Genomic DNA, 26573 nt, shown 5'->3' with positions numbered 1-26573 from the left:
TTCAGCTCTAAACTCACTTATTAATCGTTTCCTACTTGAAAATCAAGAATTGAAATCATCTGAACTATTCTACCTGCTGTTATCTTAATTTTCATTGTTGTACCCTCTCTTCGGCTCCTCTATCTCTTAGATGAAACTAACAACTCAAGAATCACAATTAAAACCATCGGACATCAATGATACTGATCCTATGAATACTCAGATTTCCTAAATATTGAATTTGACTCCAACATGACACCCTATGATACAAACTCGAACTTTCGTCTCCTGGATGTTGATAACTGAGTCCCAATCCCTTTTAATACTCAAGTTCGTCTTATTATTTCAGCAGCGGACGTAATTCACTCCTGAACGATCCCCTCTTTAGGAGTAAAAGCTGATGCCATCCCAGGTCGACTTAACCAAATTATATTTCTAGTAAACCAGCCAGGTTTATTCTATGGTCAATGTTCAGAAATCTGTGGGGCCAACCACAGATTTATACCAATTTTAATTGAAAGAATCTCAGTAGACTCCTTCTTAAATTTAATTTCTAGAAATTCATAATTATCTGCTCTTCTCTCCAGATAACTTATAAAGTTTAGGTCTTTTAAACCTAAAAAAGTAGTTCTCCTACTTCTAGAGACAAAAATTAGTTAAAAAATAATATTAGTTTGTCAGACTAAAGTTATCGTATTTATGATATTTTTGAATACCTCAGATAGGGCCACTATCTGAGTGTCTCTAAGCAGGAAATACAATTGAATTGTGTCCTTGCACATTATTACGGTAAGCTCTTACCACATGATTATGGAAAACCATGTGAATGCACGATCCAAGTATGTGTAGAGAACGGTACGTATGGCATTCTGGAAGGAGAGGGTCCAAAGATTGGTTCCCCTGGAAGGGATAACCAGGTGTTGGTCCTGGTGATCATGACGTATGCTAGCTGTTGGTACATTAAGCGTGTTTGGTGCGCATGGAGTGCAGCATGAGTACGGATTCCCCGCACAAGGGCGTGGCATGGGTAATGTGTAGGTAGGGACACAGTCATGTGCGTGTCCAAGCACTAGAGGTATAATTGTCTTGTACCGTAAGATGTAAAGGTCAGTTTTCCGGTGCTATGTGACACTTTGTTGGGTATCTGTTTATACTGATAGCTTTGATATGAATATCGTCATTATTATGTAATGTGTAAGGTACGCTGTTAGTGGCACTGTTATGGTCAGGAAAACTTGTGTGTACGGCATTTAGGGGGGTCAGGATGATGTACGTTTATTGATTAATTGTATACAATGGACCAATGTGTTGTAGAAGGGTTGCGTTAGCAAGGTCATTGAACCTCGTGTCTTATACTGTAAGAAATATGAAGCAAAGGATGAATGTATTCCAGGTATAACCATACATGTTTGATGATATTTAAATTATTTATGTTAATGTTTTGAAATTTAATTTTTTTGTCATAACGTCATAAGTATTGTACTATGTACTTAAATGATGTATCATTATGTATGGTTTAGGGACACACTAGGTGGATCAAGGTGTAAATAGTGGCTGTGTAAATGCTGTGTACTTTACATAGTGTATTATGTTCATGTGTTCTGTTTTGTATACCTGTTTAATACAGGAAGGTTTTTATATATATTTATTATGTTGTAATACGAAGTTAAAAAAAAATAAGTAAGGTATAATTAATATTGGTAAGTTTGGGCATTACTTGTATATATAATGTCAGATGTTGACTGTGTTGTTTTGTGTTTATATATTGTGTTACAGATGTTGTCCTTGTTCATGTCATTATTAAATGAGTAGCTACCATTATATCTATAAACCCATGTGTACTTGTGAAGCAATGTACGTAGAAGTAGTGTGTACGTTGTGTTAAGATTGTTTAATGACCCTATGTACGTGCTTATTCAGTAGATTGTTTAGTGAATGTTTATTGGTCACCACCAGTGTCAGTGTTACATATTGATATATGTACTTATATATATTTGTACAAGAAGTTTTAAATAAAATATAAAAAAAAAATAAATATATCATGACGAAGGTAATATTAAAGGTAACTATGAATATTCTGAATATTCAGCAAGATGGTTACAAAAATTTAAGGAAGGACAGGCCATTAAATATTTGAAGATTAGTGTTGATAAAACATGTGTTGATGACGAAGCTTAAATCTAGCTAAATTTACGTGAAACAATGATAAAAAACGCGCCAGAATACAGACGATTATTCTGGATCTGCTAAATCCTAGTCCTGAGTTTAAAAGATTCTTACATTCAGAACTGTAAGCAAAATGTTCTTCGCAGAATTTATTTATATGGTGAACTACTGGCAATGAACAATGTTCAGCAAAGAACAAAGTTATATTCCCTCTTTTCTTCTCACATTGTCACTTAGTTTTCCTAACTGATGTGTTCATTGTTTTTGTGTACTGAAAGTTGCTTCTGTTTTTTGTGTTTGGTAATATTTTGTGTCTTTCAGTGTGACTCAGTTTAGCTGCAAGTGAACATTTGCTGGACACTGTGACTCGTATGAGTCGTGTTCAGTACGTGAACTGGACCTAACTGGCTGTCTTGGACGCTGTGACTCGTATGAGTCGTGTTCAGTACGTGAACTGGACCTAACTGGCTGTCTTGGACGCTGTGACTCGTATGAGTCGTGTTCAGTACGTGAACTGGACCTAACTGGCTGTCTTGGACACTGTGACTCGTACGAGTCGTGTTCAGTACGTGAACTGGACCTAACTGGCTGTCTTGGACACTGTGACTCGTATGAGTCGTGTTCAGTACGTGAACTGGACCTAACTGGCTGTCTTGGACGCTGTGACTCGTATGAGTCGTGTTCAGTACGTGAACTGGACCTAACTGGCTGTCTTGGACGCTGTGACTCGTATGAGTCGTGTTCAGTACGTGAACTGGACCTAACTGGCTGTCTTGGACGCTGTGACTCGTACGAGTCGTGTTCAGTACGTGAACTGGACCTAACTGGCTGTCTTGGACACTGTGACTCGTATGAGTCGTGTTCAGTACGTGAACTGGACCTAACTGGCTGTCTTCTCTTTCTACTCACACTCTCGAAACCCAACACATTTCCGGTCCCAAGAATTCGGATAAAGGGATCTCACGAATTATCATACACAGTAACATTCGTGTAAAATTACCTAGGATAATTACCATAAAGTCAAAGTGACTTATTTCCATTCGGGTCCTGGTAATATCTTATTATTTAATAACAAGCTGTAAGAATACAGTAGAAATCAGTCACCTTATAACCATAATAATTAAACACCTAATTAACTCACCTGTGTGAATATTAAATAGAGGATCAGTTTACATTTGTAGGTATACGATTGTTAACTATACAAGATATCACTCTTCTCCTTTTCTGTAGCTTCATTCTTTAGGTAATTTTTAGTTTTGTTCGTGAACTGGCTCATGCTAGGACAGACTTTGATAAGTGCAGACAATTAGTTCCACTCCTTTTTAAACCTTTATTATGTCAAGGATCCCAGTGGAAATAAACTACTTTTTCTCACTCTTTTTGGGTTATCCTATGAATGAAAATTGTACTTATGTGTACCTATGCCTTAATGCACTTACTTTCGTAATACTTAAAATAATCCGACTCTATCCTAAATCTAGAAGCCAGAGATATATTCACCTAGAAGTCACAAACAATGTGTTCGTAACGTAATGCTTACTGAATTTATGTCTGTATTAATTTAGCAGGAAATCTATATCATTTCTCTCCATTTGCTACATCTAAAGTTACTCTATTAACGCTGACTGAGCACCCACCTACCTCCTCTTAGCACTGCTATTAGAGCTAATTTCCACCTACCTGCATCACTTTAAAAACCACAAAAAGAGCTAATTCCCACCCACCTGCATTATCTTAGCACTACCACAGCAGCTAAATCACCACCCACCTACATTACCTTAACAAGACTCCAGAGTTAAGTACCACCCACCAACTTCACCTTAACACCTCCCGAGAGCTAATCACCACCAACATGCATTAAACACCACCACAAGTGCTAATCACTACCCACCTGGGCCGGGCCACCACTTGGAAAAGGCCCGGGCTGGGAGAATACCGGCGAATCTTTAATAATAATAATCACTACCCACCTGCACTAACTTCTTACAAACACCCTGACGACCATAGTCTGGGTGGACACAGCTCATGTCCATATACAGTACTCGCTTCACTGTTGGGTCCTCGAACAAGTCGACACTACTCTTCGTAGTATTAAGTATCCGAGCCATTGTCACCTGTAGACATTATATAACACTGTTTATATGGTAAACTAATAATAATGTTTTATTAACAATATTATGACAACAGTACAGTGACAGTACCACAACACGTGAGTCCCAGCACTGAGTGACAGTACCATAACACGTGAGTCCCAGCACTGAGTGCCAGTACCACAACACGTGAGTCCCAGCACTGAGTGACAGTACCACAACACGTGAGTCACAGTACCACAATACCTGAGTGAAACTAACACAACACGTGAGTCACAGTACCATAACACGTGAGTCCCAGCACTGAGTGACAGTACCACAACACATGAGTCCCAGCACTGAGTGACAGTACCACAACACGTGAGTCCCAGCACTGAGTCACAGTACCACAACACGTGAGTCCCAGCACTGAGTGACAGTACCATAACACGTGAGTCCCAGCACTGAGTGACAGTACCACAACACGTGAGTCCCAGCACTGAGTGACAGTACCATAACACGTGAGTCCCAGCACTGAGTGACAGTACCACAACACGTGAGTCCCAGCACTGAGTGACAGTACCACAACACGTGAGTCCCAGCACTGAGTGACAGTACCACAACACGTGAGTCCCAGCACTGAGTGACAGTACCATAACACGTGAGTCCCAGCACTGAGTGACAGTACCACAACACGTGAGTCCCAGCACTGAGTGACAGTACCATAACACGTGAGTCACAGTACCACAACACGTGAGTCACAGTACCACAACACATGAGTCCCAGCACTGAGTGACAGTACCATAACACGTGAGTCCCAGCACTGAGTGACAGTACCACAACACGTGAGTCCCAGCACTGAGTGACAGTACCATAACACGTGAGTCCCAGCACTGAGTGACAGTACCACAACACATGAGTCCCAGCACTGAGTGACAGTACCACAACACGTGAGTCCCAGCACTGAGTGACAGTACCATAACACGTGAGTCCCAGCACTGAGTGACAGTACCACAACACGTGAGTCCCAGCACTGAGTGACAGTACCATAACACGTGAGTCCCAGCACTGAGTGACAGTACCACAACACGTGAGTCCCAGCACTGAGTGACAGTACCATAACACGTGAGTCCCAGCACTGAGTGACAGTACCACAACACATGAGTCCCAGCACTGAGTGACAGTACCATAACACGTGAGTCCCAGCACTGAGTGACAGTACCACAACACGTGAGTCCCAGCACTGAGTGACAGTACCATAACACGTGAGTCCCAGCACTGAGTGACAGTACCACAACACGTGAGTCACAGTACCACAACACGTGAGTCCCAGCACTGAGTGACAGTACCATAACACGTGAGTCCCAGCACTGAGTGACAGTACCACAACACGTGAGTCCCAGCACTGAGTGACAGTACCATAACACGTGAGTCCCAGCACTGAGTGACAGTACCACAACACGTGAGTCCCAGCACTGAGTGACAGTACCACAACACGTGAGTCCCAGCACTGAGTGACAGTACCATAACACGTGAGTCCCAGCACTGAGTGACAGTACCACAACACGTGAGTCCCAGCACTGAGTGACAGTACCATAACACGTGAGTCCCAGCACTGAGTGACAGTACCATAACACGTGAGTCCCAGCACTGAGTGACAGTACCATAACACGTGAGTCCCAGCACTGAGTGACAGTACCATAACACGTGAGTCCCAGCACTGAGTGACAGTACCACAACACGTGAGTCCCAGCACTGAGTGACAGTACCATAACACGTGAGTCACAGTACCACAACACGTGAGTCACAGTACCATAACACGTGAGTCCCAGCACTGAGTGACAGTACCATAACACGTGAGTCACAGTACCACAACACGTGAGTCACAGTACCATAACACGTGAGTCCCAGCACTGAGTGACAGTACCACAACACATGAGTCCCAGCACTGAGTGACAGTATCATAACACGTGAGTCACAGTACCACAACACGTGAGTCACAGTACCATAACACGTGAGTCCCAGCACTGAGTGACAGTACCATAACACGTGAGTCCCAGCACTGAGTGACAGTACCACAACACGTGAGTCCCAGCACTGAGTGACAGTACCATAACACGTGAGTCCCAGCACTGAGTGACAGTACCATAACACGTGAGTCCCAGCACTGAGTGACAGTACCACAACACATGAGTCCCAGCACTGAGTGACAGTATCATAACACGTGAGTCACAGTACCACAAGTCCCAGCACGTGAGTCACAGTACCATAACACGTGAGTCCCAGCAGTACCACAACACGTGAGTCCCAGCACTGAGTGACAGTACCACAACACGTGAGTACCAGCACTGATTGACATTACGATAACACGTGAGTCCCAGCACTGAGTGACAGTACCACAACACGTGAGTCCCAGCACTGAGTGACAGTACCATAACACGTGAGTCCCAGCACTGAGTGACAGTACCACAACACGTGAGTCCCAGCACTGAGTGACAGTACCATAACACGTGAGTCCCAGCACTGAGTGACAGTACCACAACACGTGAGTCCCAGCACTGAGTGACAGTACCACAACACGTGAGTCACAGTACCACAACACGTGAGTCCCAGCACTGAGTGACAGTACCACAACACGTGAGTCCCAGCACTGAGTGACAGTACCATAACACGTGAGTCCCAGCACTGAGTGACAGTACCACAACACGTGAGTCCCAGCACTGAGTGACAGTACCATAACACGTGAGTCCCAGCACTGAGTGACAGTACCACAACACGTGAGTCCCAGCACTGAGTGACAGTACCATAACACGTGAGTCCCAGCACTGAGTGACAGTACCATAACACGTGAGTCCCAGCACTGAGTGACAGTACCATAACACGTGAGTCCCAGCACTGAGTGACAGTACCATAACACGTGAGTCCCAGCACTGAGTGACAGTACCACAACACGTGAGTCCCAGCACTGAGTGACAGTACCACAACACGTGAGTCCCAGCACTGAGTGACAGTACCATAACACGTGAGTCCCAGCACTGAGTGACAGTACCACAACACGTGAGTCCCAGCACTGAGTGACAGTACCACAACACGTGAGTCCCAGCACTGAGTGACAGTACCATAACACGTGAGTCCCAGCACTGAGTGACAGTACCACAACACGTGAGTCCCAGCACTGAGTGACAGTACCATAACACGTGAGTCCCAGCACTGAGTGACAGTACCATAACACGTGAGTCCCAGCACTGAGTGACAGTACCACAACACGTGAGTCCCAGCACTGAGTGACAGTACCATAACACGTGAGTCCCAGCACTGAGTGACAGTACCATAACACGTGAGTCCCAGCACTGAGTGACAGTACCACAACACGTGAGTCACAGTACCACAACACGTGAGTCACAGTACCACAATACCTGAGTGAAACTAACACAACACGTGAGTCACAGTACCACAACACGTGAGTCACAGTACCATAACACGTGAGTCACAGTACCACAGTACCTGAGTGAAACTAACACAACACGTGAGTCACAGTACCACAACACGTGAGTCACAGTACCACAACACGTGAGTCACAGTACCACAACACGTGAGTCACAGTACTGTCGAGATTGGTTCGTATGTGATGTGATGGTTGAAGTTAAACACACGTGTTGGATGGTAACACTTATATTGCAGAGTATGAAGGGGAAGAGGGAGCCCAGCCTGCCTGTGTAGTCTCTGGGCCTATGTGTGAACTGAGGACACTCCCAGGCACAAGACTCGCATGGTATCATGAGACGTCACACAAGCTAGTCACTGAGCCTACTGGCTAGGGAGACTAAATATATATGGATGATACGATCTACAATATCCTACACAAGTATACGTAAAAGGGAATTCAGTAGCTATACTGACAGCTCGGTCATGTTATGTATGTCATCTCGACATCCACTACTATGCTATAGGCTGAACAGGCAGGTGGCTCTGGGCTGATTCTATACAAAAAATAGCAAAGACATATGTAACTTAGAGCTAATGGATATCATAATGGATGTTAACATAATAGGTTTTAACGTAATGGGTTTTAACGTAATGCATTATGAATTATATGAACAATTCATGGTATAATAAAGGATGGAATTAATTGATCGATCTGTATTTATGCACTCTACGGATTCTGAGGAAGAATAAATATATTTGCAAAAGTGAAAGTAATTAACAGCAAGGCAAATCTTGTGCGCACAGATCATTACTGCTAAATTCTCATAATTCGGAGGAAACGTGAACACAAAAATTTCTGAAAAACTGATCAACTAATAAAATACACAGTTGACAATTTCATTAATCTCGGACATTTAATTATACAGAATATGTACATTTAAACCCAACTCTGCGAGGGTAAGATTTACATATGCAGAATGGTTATCATCTTTAGGAGGATCGAATTCCTTTGCAGTGACTAACACATGCCTTGACTGAGGGAGATCTGAACGAGTATCTACAAAAGATACTTTTGGGTTTCTCATTACTTGTCGAGTACTCAAAGAATAACAACATTCGGGCTGATTATCTGGCTGAGTATTAGAGGTAGAGGATACAGAGCCAAGAGGAGTGTCAGCATCTGTCACATTAGTCTGGGTAGCAATATCATCAACATTGCATACTAACTTCATATGATCTCAATGCGATTCTTTATACTGACCAGTACTAATTTCTCTATCCTTATACTTATTGCCATTGATATGTTCAACTACTCGATAAGGGCCAACAAACTTTTGGTCGAGCTTAGGCATTGCGGATGTTTTGTTGAAATTAGTCAGCATTACTCTCGAACCCACTTTAACTTTTGTCGGCTTAGCACAGCTATTAGTTACTCTAGTAAATTCTGTTGTTTATTTATGAAGTGTCTCACGGATTCTTCTAAAAACACTTTGAGCTATGCTGGTACAAGTTGCTATGAAATCATCAAGGTTATAATTGGGTTTCGGTGCGGAATATAACAACTCATAAGGTAAACGCTTGTCTACACCGTACAATGCATAATGTGGAGTGTCACCTATGGAAGCCTTGTAAGCAGAATTTATAGCACATTGAACATCTGGTATAACTTCATCCCAGGTTTCACTATTTGGGTTGATTGTGGCTCTCAAAACATCTAGTACTTTCTTATTTGTGCATTCTGCCAAACCATTACTCGCAGGATGATGAGGAACAATGGTTGACTTAGAGATCTTGTACAAGGTACACAAATTTTCAAGAATCTCGTTGCAGAATTCACCTCCATTATCTGTTACTACGGACTTAGGGGTGGTATGTCTGCAGATAATGCGTTCTTTAAATGCTTTAGCTACTGTCTTGGCAGTCTTATCTGCAATAGAAACTAACTCACAATATCTGGTGAAATGGTCCACAATAACACACAAATGTTTGTTGCCTTGGAGGGAACATTTAAAATTGGTTAACAAATCAAGCACAACTCTTTCCCATGGTTTGATAGTAGTTGGATACACCTGGATTGAGTAAGGACCATTGACATTTCCTTTATGCTGCATACAGACACTACATTTCTTAACATACTCGGAAATGTCAGTTGCCATACGTGGCCAAAAGTATTTCATTCTGGTTTGTTTCACAGAATGATCCATACCAGGGTGTGCAACACCTGGTGCATCATGAACTAGCTGTAAGGCTACATTCACTAGTGACTGTGGAATTACTAATTGGTATACCCTTCTGCTTGGGGTACTCAACTCGGCTGTTCGATACAGTAATTCTTGACTCATGACAAAGTCACCAATGGGTGCTAGTGGCTTCACAGTAAGAATAAGATCTTCCTGGAGCAGGAATCGAATAACATCAGACCACATGGGATCTGTTCTTTGAGCATTCTTTACATCCTCGGCAGTAAATGGAGGGTCTGCAGTTACTATACTAACTTGTCGTGATAAAGCATCTTCGACTACATTGGACTTGCCAGGTAAATGTTCAAAAGTAGGATTGCACTCTTGGATAGTCAAGGTCCATCTGGCTAACCTTTTAGTAGGTTGTTTGTTCTGGAATAAAGGTATCAGTGGACATGGTCTGTCAAGACATGTCTTGGAAGAGCTTTAAAGACCATACTATTGCTAAAGCTTCTTGCTCCATTACTGTATAATTTTATTAAGCCTTCGTAAGGACTCGACTAGCAAATGCAAGTGCATTGTACTTGTCATCAGTCTTCTGAGCTAGTACGGCACCTATGCCAATAGAACTAGCATCAGTTGTCAGATAGAAGGGCTTGGAAAAATCTGGGAATTTCAAAATTGGAGCAGACATTAACTTTTCTTTTAGTGTTTGGAATGCTCTTTCTTGATGGAAGGTCCAAACGAAAGGAGCTTCTAACTGAATTCTTAAGCAATTCAGTTAGAGGAGCTGCTATTGAAGAAAAATTAGCAATGAAAGATCTATAAAAACCTGCTAGACCCACAAAGGATCTAATGGCATCAGTAGTTATGGGAGAAGGAAAATTTAGTACTGCCGTTACTTTACTTTGATCAGTCGTAACTCCTCTAGGAGTGACTATGTGACCAAGAAACGTAATTTCTGACCTGAAAAATTGACATAATACACAGGTTGATCTTTAAATTGGCTTCTTCAAGCATACCAAGTACTACATCAAGTCTTTTCAAGTGTGTATCCACGTCTTTGGACATGACGATTACGTCATCTAAGTACACCATAAGTGCTTTACCTATGAGACCTCTAAAAATATTGGTCATAAGCCTTGAGAATCGGATATGGGAGGATCGTAATCCAAAGGCAATATGGAGGGAGTGATAATGACCTGTGGGAGTGGAGAATGCAGTTAACTCTTGGCTGTCCTCGTGAAGAGGGACTTGCCAAAACCCTTGTAACAAGTCCAGGGTTGAAAAGACTTTATTATCTCCAATGTTACGTAAAAGATCACGAAGTACAGGAAGTGGGAAGCGATCTGGAATAGTTTTTGCATTTAACTTCCTGAAGTCAATCACTGGGCGCCAAGTACCGTCCTTCTTAGGTACTAGGATCAAGGGCACATTCCAGGGTGTATTGCTTGGTGCAATAACTCTATCATTGAGCATCTAATTGATCAATTCTTCTGTGACAGCAACTTGGGAATGAGGCATTCTGTACGCAGGTATATAGAGAGGTCTAGTACCAGGTTCAAGTAGAATACGATGGGACAATAAGTTCGTTATACCAATCTTCTCACCTGGTAAGGCAATGGCTTTACGACGTTTGTTCAACAGAGTCAACAAACGCTTGACCTCGTATGGGAAGTCAGTGGGAGCTAAGTCTTTCTCCTCAACTGGTGGGATGGATTGATCCAGTGGAGTGGATGAGGTCTCTCCTGTTGAAATAGCACCGACCCACTGGTCAGGTGGCAAGTCATCCTGTACTTGAACTGGGTAAGGATAGTGAACCAAGTCAACAAGATTGGTATTTGCTCTGAGACGAACACTGTGACCAGAAGTGTTAGCAAGGAATAAATGGATCTTACTGTCTCTTACAACATGTAAGGATGGTTCAACAAATAAACCCCTTACTTTGCAGGAATCACTGTCAACTAGGACATTATCACCATCTGGAACAATAGGAACAACAACAGACACTCTAGTGAGAACACTAGCCACAACAGAGACGTCTTTCTGCAGACATCAACAAGAGTTGGCATTACTAGTTTCAAGTAATCGTTTTCAGACAAGGCGTCCCCTGTGGAGAAGCTACTTCTTGAACTAGCAGTCATTGCAGGGATAGGCTGAGCACTCAAGGCAGTCTGAGTGTCCTCGGACACTTGAGGCAGTGTAACACTATCCTGCATGCCTGAAGGTGTAGGTGGAACACAGATGGGAGTGACAGAGTTACTAGTGCATGACCGATTGGGTATGCTTCTGGAAACACATTGGCTTGTAAGGACTTAATCCGAACATCGTACTCTGTGGCAGTATGGCAGATCTCGGATCCAAACTTGTAACCCCAAAATGGAACAATCAAGTCATCAATTTGGGCATGCCATCAGTAAGGGTCATGCACAATACGTAAGTCCCTCATGGAAGCAAATCCCAGTAGAAGGTCACTATGGAAAGTAATCTGGTCGACAACAATGAAAGAAGCAGTAAAGTCTCTACCTTTGATAGTAAAGGTGAGGGAAGTCTGACCTAGGACACGCAGAAGGGAACCAGCTACTCCACTAAGGGAGGTTACAGTAGTTGGTTCAACGAGGAGGACACGCCGTAACTGCTTATCTTTAAACAAACTAGACCTGATGATATTAACTTGCTCACCAGAGTCCATGAACACATGAACGGGTGCATTATGAATAGATGCTTGCACTAGAGGACTTTTCGTTTCATTGGGAGTTATGTGCAAGCAAAAAGGAGAGTTGTCATCAGAGAAGGTATGTTCCAATTCATCCCCAAAATCATCTATATCAGAGACGTGTGAAACAACATCATAAGCAGGATTGTCATTCTCGAGATTGCTTAAGACTTCAAAGGAATTGTGAACGGGGATGGTGTACTCATTATCACCTACTCTCACCATGGGACTGGTTGACTGGGGCACTAGTATTCCCCCGAATTGGAAGAATGAGGCTGGTTCTGGTTGTTCTGAGAACCCCGACCTCTATTTCCTCTCCTGGCTCTGCGGTTGGAACGGCAATGGAAGGAACTAGAGTACTGTAGGTTGTAGAGGGCATTGCACTTGGATGTGTCATGACCATGAATTCTGTGATAAGTACAATAAGACAGATTGGACTTGCACCCATCAGCATTACGATACCTCTTAGGTCGACTAACAGGACAATTTACTGCGATATGGCCACGGTAACCACAATTATAGCAGGTTCTTTGGCTATGGGTACTGTACATACTACGAATGCTATGGGAATGATGACTCTTGACACTAGCTTTGGATGACAGTCGCGTGTGATTTCGATCGGGAGTTTTGGTTGTGGCACAAACAAGAGGAGGTATGGGATTAGTCAAAGTGGTTGACGTAGACCTTCGATAAGGGAAGGTTCCCTCGGGACACAAGTCACACACATGGATAAGGGCTGCAAGTAGTCCCATAGCAGCAGTTAGAGGACTGGAATTGTACACATACATTGAAGTTGGTGGCATTAACTGTTTAATAATGCCAAATGCTGTTAATTTGGCAAACCCCCCAAGAGCTGGTTTATCATTGTCTGCAAGGTACTTGGAACTTTGACCTGCCCTTAACAAATGAGGACATTAGGTTATTTAAACGAAGAGCAAACTCATCTAATGATTCCTCTGGCCTCGGAGCTGTACACACTAATTTCTTAAGAACAACAAAAGGACCAGTCATTCGCACTGGGTCAAGATAGTTACGTATTAATTGCTCATAATCTTGCCACTTGGTTAGACCCTGAAAGTCCTTCATCCGGATCAAGTTGAAGACATTCAAAGCAGCTGGTGAACGAGCTAAACTCTCCTTTCCGATACTAATTATACAACTCTCTGATGGGGGCCCATCTACTGAGGCATTTAATCTAGCATGAACAGAGGTAAACCATGCTTCCAGGTTGTCTGGATTCCCAATGAACAACGGCATATCATCATAAGGGTCACGACTAAAATTGCGTAGACTCGAAGTCTGAGTGTGTCTATCGTTTGATAAAAAATTACTCGAATTTTGGACTGACGAATTATTGCTTGAACTAGTAGAATGTGCTGAGGCATCGCTCGAGAAGACTTGAGACATGTTTGCAAAATATGAAGCAAGAATTTAAAGAAAAAATATATAACTGAGGAACACACAACGCAATAACTTAAATGGGAAGAAAATGCTTAACTGTTCTGCATAAGTAAAGAAAACATTGTCGAGCAAGTAAAACACACACACACACAAATACTCAACTGGATAAGCAACACTTTGATAATCAAGAGAAATTGTACTTTACTCATATCAAATTTACTCAAATTTACTTTAATTTGTATTAATGGCACAGTGAGTTGTCTTTACTCTCAATTCAATAAAGAAATTCATAAAAAAAGGATAAATCAATCAAAAATGATAAAATGGAATCAATATATCTTGTGCAAAATTAAAACAAACTGGGAAAGCAATTCTATATAAAAAATAAATTGACACAAATAAAATATTATGCACAGAAAAAGAAATGTGAAATTTAAATCACAAAATATTACACTGAGATAAACTGTAACACTATTGCAAATTAAACACTAATCAAAAGTTCTGCTCAACACAACACTACATAAAAAATTCTGAAAGAAAAAAACAATTAATGGCAGCACAATGTTTACACAAGAATTATTGCAAAATGAGTCAATATTGCAATAATGAAAAAAATTACACACCCAAGAAAATGCAGTTTACAAGAGCAATAAAAAAAATATTATTAAGGAATGAACTGATTGAACGCTTTAACTCTTAATTGCAGCTTAAGCAAACACTGAACAAACAAAACAAGGCTTTATCTTAAAAAAAAAGAAGTTAAAAATTGCACTAAGAGTGAATTTCTTCAATGAAATATAAAAACATAATAGAGGCAAAACACAAAACAGGGAAAGTTAACACTCACAGTGATGCAGAAACACAACATATCAATATATGCACAATTCTTTGAGAATTTTCTTGCAATAGGCTTGGTGTTTGAAAAAAATTGGAAAATAATTCTCTTGTTTCAAACAAAATAATGAGACAATTGTCTGTGGAGATAAGACAAATTAGACACTGGCTAAATAAAGGGAATTAACACAAGAATGTTCAACACAGAGAAAAAAAAGGCAATTGAATGAATAAAAAAATCAGCGAGAATACACAAATGCTGGGAGAAAAAACAATAACTGAGACAACACTGAGTTGTGATGCAGAATATAAGATAACAAGTTACTGAATTACTTCACTGCTTAAATCACTAAGCAAAGAACACAATACTGTGAACAAATGATAATTGTGAAGTGGAAAACACAAGTTTATACTGGAGTTTACCTGGAGTTCACCTGGAGAGAGTTCCGGGGGTCAACGCCCCCGCGGCCCGGTCTGTGACCAGGCCTCCTGGTGGATCAGAACCTGATCAACCAGGCTGTTACTGCTGGCTGCACGCAAACCAACGTACGAGCCACAGACCGGCTGGTCAGGAACCGACTTTAGGTGCTTGTCCAGTGCCAGCTTGAAGACTGCCAGGGGTCTGTTGGTAATCCCCCTTATGTATGCTGGGAGGCAGTTGAACAGTCTCGGGCCCCTGACACTTATATATTGCACACAACAAGGAGAAACATTAAAGTACTTACTTCAAGTATATATATATATATATATAAATGAACACAACAGACATGAAATAAAGCACGAAAATTAACACTGAAGAAAGAAGAGAAAAAAAAATTATTGCAAACAGTATATAATGAACACTTAGTCTAATCAAGAGTCACTGAATGTCACTAAGAAATCACTGTCAAGAAAATTGTCTCAACACGTGTAAATGTCTCTATAAAAAAATATTTATTAACACTGTAGCGACGTTGGTGAAAGATTGAGAGAGATGGTGAAGGGTAGTTGGAGACTCGTGGCTGGCGGCGTTCCTTATCTCCACACGGTGCCTCGAAGAATTTGTGCTTAAATCAACGGTGGATCCACACAGGAGCCTTTTACGATGGCGCACAGGGTCGAAGGAACACACTTGACTCTTGACCCCCTATGTGGTCCGTAAAAATATGATGCTAGAACCCGTGATGGGTGTAAAAAATTACAGTGGTAGTGGTGGTGGTGTGAGTGCTTGGGGCAGCCATGCTGAGACACCGCATGGGCTTATGGAATGAATGGCTTAACCAACGTGCTCTGGGTACACCAACACTAGGCACAAAAATATTCTAAGTCAGTCTGGCTTAAAAAACCCACAAAATACCACAACAACACAGGGATGATAAAGCACTCAGAATGGCTTGGAACTTGAAGCACAGAGCGATGGAGAAGGCTGTACCCACATGGCTTGCTTGAGTACTGAGGTAAGACACATGGGTTAGTTCCTGGCTGGCTTGGCTTAACTCTTCACACAGACTGGCTTGAGAACTTGTAACGATGAGCACAGCAGGGGTGGAAAGCTGGCTTAGCAGGCATGGCTGGAATGGTGTAGGGCTGGACTGGACTGGACTCGCCCCTCCCCTACAGACTGGCTTGGCTTACTTAGCAACCCTGGGTCAACCCCTCGGAAGTAATGCAAATAAGCATATAAACACTATTACACAGAGTCTGACCAGTAAGTAGGAAGCAAACAGGCTGGTGGATGTTAGACTGGGATGTGGGCTTTGGAAGGAAAACGTCACCCGTCTCGGGATGCCGAAGGCGGTCACGAAATGGCGGCAAGCTCAGTAGAAATTTCTCTCCAGAATTTATCGTCAGAATTACAGGCCCTCCGCTGACACCAATTGTTGAGATGGGTTCGTAGGTGATGTGACGGTTGTAGTTAAACACACGTGTTGGATGGTAACACGTATATTGCAGAGTATGAAAGGGGAGAGGGAGAGGGAGCCCAGCCTGCCTGTGTAGTCTATGGGCCTATGCATGAACTGAGGACGCTCCCAGGGCCTCGCATGGTATCAAGTGACATCACACAAGTTAGTCACTGAGCCTACTGGCTAGGGAGCCTAAATATATATGGATGATACGATCTACAATATCCTACACAAGTATACGTATAAGGGAATTCAGTAGTTATACTGACAGTACCACAAAATCTGAGTGACAGTACCACAACACCTGAGTCACAGTACCACAACACCTGAGTGAGAGTACCACAACACCTGAGTGACAGTACCACAACACATAAGTCACAGCACCACAACACCTGAGTGAGAGCACCACAACACGTGAGTCACATTATCACAACATGTGAGTCACAGTACCACAACACCTGAGTGAAACTAACACAACACATGAGTGACAGTACCACAAAACATGAGTCACAGCACCACAACACCTGAGTGACAGTACCACAACACCTGAGTGACATTACCACAATACATGAGTCACAGTACCACAACACCTGAGTGAAAGTACCACAACACGTGAGTCACAGTACCACAACACCTGAATGAGAGTACCACAACACGTGAGTCGCAGTACCACAACACCTGAGTGAGAGTACCACAACACCTTAGTGAAACTAACACATGTGTGACAGTACCACAACACCTGAGTGACAGTACCACAACACCTGAGTGACAGTACCGCAACACCTGAGTGAAAGTATCACAACACTTGAGTGAGAGTAACACAACACCTGAGTGACAGTACCACAACACCTGAGTAACAGTACCATAACACCTGAGTGACAGTAACACAACACCTGATTGACAATAACACAACACCTGAGTGACAGTAACACAACACTTGAGTGACAGTACCACAACACCTGACTGACAGTACCACAACACTTGAGTAACAGTAACACAACACCTGAGTGACAGTACCATAACACCTGAGTGACAATAACACAACACCTGAGTGACAGTACCACAACACCTGACTGACAGTACCACAACACTTGAGTAACAGTAACACAACACCTGAGTAACAGTTCCATAACACCTGAGTGACAATAACACAACACCTGAGTGACAGTACCACAACACCTGACTGACAGTACCACAACACTTGAGTAACAGTAACACAACACCTGAGTGAGAGTAACACAACACGTGAGTCCCAGTACCACAACACGTGAGTGACAGTACCACAACACTTGAGTCACAATACCACAACACTTGAGTGACAGTACCACAACACCTGAGTGACAGTAACACAACACTTGAGTGACAGTACCACAACACCTGAGTGACAGTAACACAACACTTGAGTGACAGTACCACAACACTTGAGTGACAGTACCACAACACCTGATTGACAGAACCACAACACTTGAGTGACAGTACCACAACACTTGAGTGAGAGTTGTGGAGAAGTTTTCTCCAGGAGGGGGGTATCAGCCCCCTTCAGCCCCTTTCAGCTCTTTTAGCCCTGAGGGACCCAGCCCTCTCAGAAGGGGCAAGCATCTTGTTTACTGCTACAGTAATTGATCGCAGATGCAGTACGAGTATGCGACGTGGTCAAGCGACCACTGCTCCTTGCAGTCCAGTGTTGCAGAGTGTATTTTAATAAGAGACAGTACATCTCTTACTTTAGCAGGACAATTAAGGAAAATTCTGCTCCCACTTTATTACCATAGTAAAGATAGTGGACATTGTTGTCTATGCTTAAGACAGCAAGATTTAAACATTCTGTTTTGCTTCATCGAGGAAGTGGCAAGGAAGCAAAAGTACTATGTCAGCTTTTCCTTTGTGCAAGGGGCAGTAACGGCGTGGGGCGCTGTGGCATCTTCAGATTACTTTTGACTCTACTGAGAGTGACACTGACGCCAGGATAACCAACAAAGAACGATCTGTGCGTTAGTGTGAACAAAGTGTCTCATAAAACACAATAAACACTTAAGAGAAGTGTGATCAGCTTCTTTATTGATAAGATTGTGAACAATAAAGACAAATCTTGTGGAACATAGTGTACCAGTGTGCGTATTCCTAGACTATGGAAGACGTGGACATCCAAGGACACTTCAGCTTCTATCAAGTCACCGATATCTGTCGAAGGTGTGAAGAACACCATAGCTCACGTTACAGAGCAAGGTAGGTTACAAATTTCTTGTAGTACGGGGGACTGTGCAGTTCTTGAGTCGCAAGGAGTTTGTAATTAACCTATAGTCGGCAGTGAGGTGCGGACTTTTGAGTCCACACAAGTATGTAATTTGTCAGCAATCAGTGAATGAAATATGCTGACATAACACCCCATAGGGGTAATTTATAATCTTACAAATAATAATTCTTTACAGCCCGTTGAGAGATGACTTCGACAGCTTCTCAAGACCTCGTCTGCAGGGGCAGCTGTGCAGGCGATGGGCTGTCTTTCTAAGTTAAGTACAAACTCTTTAAACTTAGCTGGTAATACCATTTCTCAACATATTGGTCGTGCTCGAACCGGATAGAGGCCACACTGTGGTCCAAATACGTTGTACTACAGTGTACAAATAACCTACGAGCCAAGGTCCTTCGAAAAAAGCTGTAAAACTAGTGTTTTACAATATAAATCAGTATAAATGAGTCCCTCCAGACTCAATCATAGAGAATGGGCAGCCAAAAGAAAACGGGCGCTCACCCAGCGTTCACCCAAAGAAAACAGGAGCTGAGTGACTCACCCAACAAGAAAACGGGGGATGGCACCCGTCATCCACTGCTCCAAACTCGAAGAGGTGCTGACTAAGACAACAACCCAAGTGATGTTCAGTTTGTCTGAGTGTATATACACGCAGTGTTTATAATGTTTATAGACAGAAATTAAGAGACAAGATTGTGTTAAAGTTTGTTTCTTATAGATATACCTATTATATTAAAGGAACTATATATAAAAGTGTAAGCTTTCATATATATATATATATTAACAGTGACCTTTACATATGTGTAAGTAATATTCACGTGTGATTTACAGTTATACAGTGACATTTATAGTGTATAGTGAATGATTACGTTATTTACGATTAATCACCATGGTCAGGCTGACACAGCAAACTCTAAGCCATAAACACCAGCCACATGTACTGTGTACCCTTCATGGTCATTGACCCTGAGGTTAAGCTTAGTGGGTCAGTAGTGTCTGACTCGATTATTGCTGACTTAAGCATAACAAAAATTCAGCTGTTTATAGCAGTGCAGTGTTTTTAAACACTCTAAGTGTGGTGCTAGAATTTTCAGTATACCATTAAAATGGCTTGTTTGAAAACTCAGTTTCAGTCTTTACAGACTAAGATTACACAATTAGAAAATCTAATTTCAGTCTGTATAGGATTAACTCAAGATACAAACATAGATTTTGATGATCTTGAGGTCAAATTTGAATTACTTACACAACGTCTGGAAATAATTAATTCAGACTATACACATTATGAAAATAAATTTCTTGAATCAGATCCATCTGAGGATGAAATTAAAAATGTTTTGGATTCATTTAGTAATCATCAATTAAGGTGGACAGGAGTACATGTGGAGAAATTTTCTCCAGGAGGGGGGTATCAGCCCCCTTCAGCCCTTTCAGCCCTGAGGGGCCAAGCCTCTCAGCCCTGAGGGGCCACTCAGAAGGGGCGAGCATCTTGTTTACTGCTAGAGTGAGTAATTGATCACAGATGCTATGCCACGTAGTCAAGTGACCTCTACTCCTTGCAGCGGTGTTGCAACGTGTATTTTTATAAGAGACAGTACATCTCTTACTTAGCAGGACAATTAAGGAAAATCCTGCTCCCACTTTATTACCATAGTAAAGATAGTGTACATTGTTGTCTATGATTAAGACAGCAAGAAACAAACATTCTGCTTTGCTTCATCGAGGAGGTGACAAGGATGCAAGGTACTAGGTCAGCGTTTTTTTTTTGTGCTGGGGGCAGTGACGGCATGGAGCGCTGTGGCGTCTGGCAGACTATCTTTGACTCTAGTGAGAGTGACACTGATGCCAGGATAACCAACAAAGAACACTGATCTGTGCGTTAGTGTGGACAAAGTGTCTCACAAAACACGATAAACATAAGAGAGGTGTGATCAGCTTCTCTTGTGATACATTGTGAACAATAAAGACAAATCTTGTGGAACATAGTGTACCAGTGTGCGTTTCCTAGACAATGGAAGACGTGGACATCCAAGGACACTTCAGCTTCTATCAAGTCACCGATATCTGTCGAAGGTGTTGAGAACACCATAGCTCACGTTACAAAGAGCAAGGTATGTTACGAATTTCTTGTAGATCGGGGGATTGCGCAATTCTTGAGTCACAAGGAGTTTGTAATCAACCTATAATCGGCAGTAAGGTGTGGACTTTTGAGTCCAAACAAGTAGGTATTTCGTCAGCCATCATCGAATGAAATATGCTGACATAACACCCCCTAGGGGTAATTTATACTTACAAATTGTATCTCTTGACAGCCCACTGTTGTGATGGTTTCGACAGCTTCTAGACCTCGTCTGCAGGGGCGGCTGTGTAGACGAATTGCTGTCATTTATCAGCTAAGTGTTCATTATATATAGTTATAATAAACACAGCAGGTAAGGCCAAAAATCTCCAACAGAGTATTGGTCGTGCTCGAACCGGATAAAGACCACACTGTGGTCCAAATGTGTTGTACTACAGTGTACAAATAACCTATGAGCCAAGGTCCTTCGAAAAAAGCTGTAAAACTAGTGTTTTACAATATAAATCAGTATAAATGAGTCCCTCCAGACACAATCACAGAGAATGGGCAGCCAAAAGAAAACAGGCGCTCACCCAGCGTTCACCCAACAAAAACGGGAGCTGGGTGACTCACCCAACAAGAAGACGGGGGATGGTATCCTGCACCCTCCATCAACTGCTCCAATCTCGAGAAATCGCTGATTAAGACAACACCAAGTGATGTTGTTTGTCTGAGTGTATATATATACACAGTGTTTATAATGTTTATAGACAGAAATTAAGAGACAAGATTGTGTTAAAGTTTGTTTCTTATAGATCTACCTGTTATTAAAGGAACTTATATATAAAGTGTAAGCTTTCAAATATATATTAACAGTGAAATTTATATATGTGTAAGTAATATTCACGTGTGATTACAGTTATACAGTGACATTTATAGTGTATAGTGAATGAAGTGTATAACATCGTTATTTACGATTAATCATCATGGGCAGGCTGACACACCAAACTCTAAGCCATAAACACCAGCCACATGTACTGTGTACCCTTCATGGTCATTGACCCTGAGGTTAAGCTTAGTGGGTCAGTAGTGTCTGACTCGATTATTGCTGACTTAAGCATAACAAAAACTCAGCTGTCTATAGCAGTACAGTGTTTTTTAAACACTCTAAGTGTGGTGCTAGAATTTTCAGTATACCATTAAAATGGCTTGTTTGAAAACTCAGTTTCAGTCTTTACAGACTAAGATTACACAATTAGAAAATCTAATTTCAGTCTGTCTAGGATTAACTCAAGATACAAACATAGATTTTGATGATCTTGAGGTCAAGTTTGAATTATTTACACAACGTATGGAAATAATTAATTCAGACTATACACATTATGAAAATAAATTTCTTGAATCAGATCCATCTGAGGATGAAATTAAAAATGTTTTGGATACTTTTAGTGATCAACAATTAAGGTGGACAGGAGTACAGGCTATCTGCCGTAAAACTCTGTCACAGAGACCTACTATAACTAGTGGGCAACCACCTGTTACACCTGTAACAACACCAAGTGTCCCATTACCAAGCTTACCTACATTGTCATTACCTATTTTCCAAGGTCATAATTATGAAGAATTCATTAGTGGTTTTCAATCCATAGTAAATTCACGAACTGACATAGATGAGATTGCCAAGTTCAATTACCTTAAATGTCTTGTGAAGGGAGAACCCTATGAACTGATTAAGTCATTTCCGGTGGTTAAAGGTAATTATCAAATAGCCTTACGTGTCTTAGCAGACAATTACTTTGATGCTGACAAGGCTAGAGTTAGACATGCAGTCTTAATATCAAGCTTGAAGCCACCCAAACATTGTTTTTCAGACTTACAGGCATTTAGAATCACATTAGACAATAGTCTCAGATCTCTAGATGCTAAATATGACCTAAGACAATGTGATTGGTTTATCAGTGGTATTGTACAAGATAAGTTGTCACCACAAACTATTGAACGATTAAATATTATGTTCAATAAACGCTATTTCACTTGTGAGGAAATTAGCAATGGTTTACAAACAATAGTTTCATGCATGCAAGCAACAAGACAAGATGAAAAATCCACAAATCCAGTGGATAATAAACCTTCAACTCAGTATAAAAAGAGTATACCTACTCCCATTAAACCACATAATGGGAAATCCCATATAGGCATTTACCAAGCTGTGAATACAATAGACAGTAAACAGACTGTCATACATAAACGTACTCAAAAATGTGTACTTTGTGATGGAACACATTGGGCACAGTATTGTAGTCAATACACATCAATGGAGACACGTAAACAACGTATTCATCAGCTGAAAAGGTGCATCAAGTGTTTAGGTGAACACAAGGGAGTAAAATGCTCACTGAAGAAGTGTTTTAAATGCAAGGGTATGCATCATACAGCATTATGCCCAAATACTTTTGCTGAACAGCAGCAGACTTCCACAGAATCAGGAAGTCAACAAGCAACAGCATTAAATGTGAGAGATAAGTTTAAAGCAACTGCTCTCCCGATAGCTCGAGTTGAGTTATCTAATAAATTACACAAAACCAATGTGCTAACACTATTTGATCAAGGCTCACAAAGGTCCTTCATAAGAAGATCAGTGTTGCAGAAACTGAATAAACAACCCTATGCCAAAATACAGTTAGATATAGCTGGGTTTTTCCACAATTCTGGTAAACAGACATATGACCTAGCCAGAATCACTGTTGGTCTAGGAAACAGGAAAAAGACAGTAGAAGCTGTGGTAGTAGATGATTTGCCTAAGTCTGTGCAGATACAGGGATTAAAAGAAACAGTTGCAGCACTGAAAGCAGCTAAGGTCAAGTTAGCCTGTCCTGACATACAGACGGACACAATTAGTCCAATTGATTTAATCATTGGAAGTGATTATTATCACTGTTTTGTGCAAAATATAGTAAGTAAACATGATGTTCACTTGCTGAAAACAGCAGGAGGCCACATGATATGTGGTCCCATTCCCTCTCAAAGTGGGAAAGAAGCTGATATTGATTCAGTGGAAAATGTACTAGTTACGAGAATAACCGCTGATCATGTACCACAGCAAAAATTATCATTACTGGAAGAAATGAATGAACCAGTTGATAAGTTGTGGGATTTAGATGCGATAGGTATTGATGTAAATAAACCAAGCCCACAAGAGTCTCAGACTTATAACCAATATTTGGACACTGTCAAATATAAAGATGGACAGTACTGGGTTAGGTTACCATGGAAATTAAATCCACCACATCTACCTAGCAATTATCGCATGGCTTTCGGACAGATGAAAGCACAAATACATGAGCTCAGGAAGAATCCAGAGTTACTGACTGTCTATGATAATATCATACAAGAACAGTTGGACAATAAATTCATTGAGGAAATAGTCGAAGATAAGTTGAAGACAAACGCTCATTATCTCCCGCACCATGGAGTCAGAAAAGATTCTGAAACCACTCCACTACGTGTTGTATATAATTACAGCGCACGTGCAAATAAAGATGTAGCAAGTCTTAATGACTGTCTGATGACCGGACCCTCACTAACTGAGAAGCTTGGAGACGTGCTTATGAAATTTCGCACAAACCCATATGCCTACACGGCTGATATTTCCAAGGCTTTCTTAAGAGTAGGACTACAAGAAATAGATAGAGATTATACTCGATTCTTGTGGCCTGAAAATCCACATGATCCTCAAAGTCCTGTGAAAACTTATCGTTTCAAATCAGTATTATTTGGTGCAACATCCTCTCCATTCTTACTAGAAGCTACTCTAAATACACATTTGAAGAAATCTGAAAGTCCCTTCAAAGAAGTCTTAAAGAAAAGTTTCTATGTGGACAATCTTCAAGGTACTGTGAATAAAGAGGAGGATTTGAAATCCTTATTCAGAGAAGCTAACAAGGAGATGAAAGAAGCAAATATGCCTCTAAGGATGTGGAATACAAATTCAAAGCAATTAAGGGAACTTATCAAAGAAGATTTCCCTGAAACTGAAATTCCTGATTGCAACAATATGCTGGGACTTAATTGGAACACACAGGAAGATACTCTGAGTCTCAAAAAGATAAACAATAAATCATGCAGTACACTCACTAAACGTAGTTTACTGTCAGAGGTATCACAATGTTTTGATCCTCTAGGACTCGTCTCACCAATTACCATAAAGGGTAAAATGCTTATGCAAGATGCATGGAAACTCAAAATTGGATGGGATGAGAACTTGCCTCTAGAAATGAGTCAAGCATGGGATGAAATATCCAGGGAGTTTAAACAACTTCATCAAATTACATTTCCCAGACAAATAGGTCAAGAGGGAAACAAGTACACATTACATGTGTTCTGTGATGCGTCAACCAGAGGTTATGGCGCTGTAGCTTACATGAGTAATGCTGAAGGAAGTACACTAATTACTTCAAAGGCCAGGGTAGCACCCTTGAAGGTCAGAACAGTACCACAATTGGAACTGACAGCACTCTATGTAGGTACAAAATTAGCTGTCTATCTCAACAAAGTACTTGATCATCTCACTATTGAGAAAACCGTGATCTGGAGTGATAATGAAGCAGTTCTCCAGTGGTTAAGAAATAATAAGAGTAAGCTGGTCAATGTACAGAACAGAGTAGCAGAAATAAAAGAGATGCAGAGAGATTATCTCTTTCTTCACGTCTCTACCCAAGAGAATCCAGCTGACATGTTGTCACGTGGTGTCCCACTCAAGAAATTTGTGGATAATAAATTATGGCTCCACGGACCGAACTGGCTCTCTAATGAAAATAACTGGCCTCAGCAAAAAGCTCACATTATGCCAGAAGAAACAGTCTGCTTGAACACAGCAGAAATAAGTTGTGTAAATACTGCAGACACAACAGAAATAGTCATTGATGGATTTAAATACTCATCTTTGGGTAAACTATTAAGAGTTACAGCTCTTGTCTTTAAATTCATTAAAAGAATAAAACCTGATTATGAATGTCTTGAACCCATTAAATACTGGGTGAAACTAATACAGAAAGATGTTTTCTCTACAGAACATAAATTTCTAGAAACACAGGATAAATCCCCAAAGAAACCTGCCATGATTAATTCTTTAGGACTTTATCTCGACTCAGAAAAGATTATAAGATGTCGAGGAAGAATTCATTATTCTTCACTACCTAAAGAAGCCATACATCCAATATTGATCCCCAAGAATCATTGGCTAACAAAACTGATTGTGCAAAACGCCCACAGTAACGTGTTACATGGTGGGGTAGCTGACACACTTTGTCATATACGACAATCCTACTGGATACCTCAAGGTCGACAAAGTGTGAAAAAACAAATAAAGGACTGTATTACTTGTCGTCACTACGATATGCGAGTATGTCAGTATCCAGGTCCACCTCCATATCCCTCTGAAAGAGTTAGTCATATCACTCCATTTGAGGTGACAGGTGTAGATTACACTGGACCAATAATTTTAACCAAAACAGTTGACAAAGTTCCCATGAAGGTGTACATCTGTTTGTTCACTTGTGCTACAACTAGAGCAGTACATCTAGAAGTAGCCACTGACATGTCTGCTGAAA

General features: G+C 41.3%; 1 protein-coding gene across 1 annotated transcript in view; it reads right to left on the bottom strand.

The window, feature by feature from the left end:
- Positions 1-4115: 4115 nt before the first annotated feature.
- Positions 4116-26573, bottom strand: part of LOC138851005 (uncharacterized) — a gene marked incomplete at its 3' end in the record, with an annotated part of 57764 nt that continues 35306 nt past the window's right edge. Inside the window, 1 exon segment of the mRNA XM_070081327.1 lies at positions 4116-4259. Within this exon segment, the coding sequence (XP_069937428.1) occupies positions 4116-4259 (144 nt within the window).

The sequence above is a fragment of the Cherax quadricarinatus genome, unplaced genomic scaffold (assembly GCF_038502225.1).
Source record: "Cherax quadricarinatus isolate ZL_2023a unplaced genomic scaffold, ASM3850222v1 Contig2341, whole genome shotgun sequence".
Taxonomy (NCBI): Eukaryota; Metazoa; Arthropoda; class Malacostraca; order Decapoda; family Parastacidae; genus Cherax; species Cherax quadricarinatus.
This window is presented reverse-complemented; position numbering and strand designations above follow the sequence as displayed.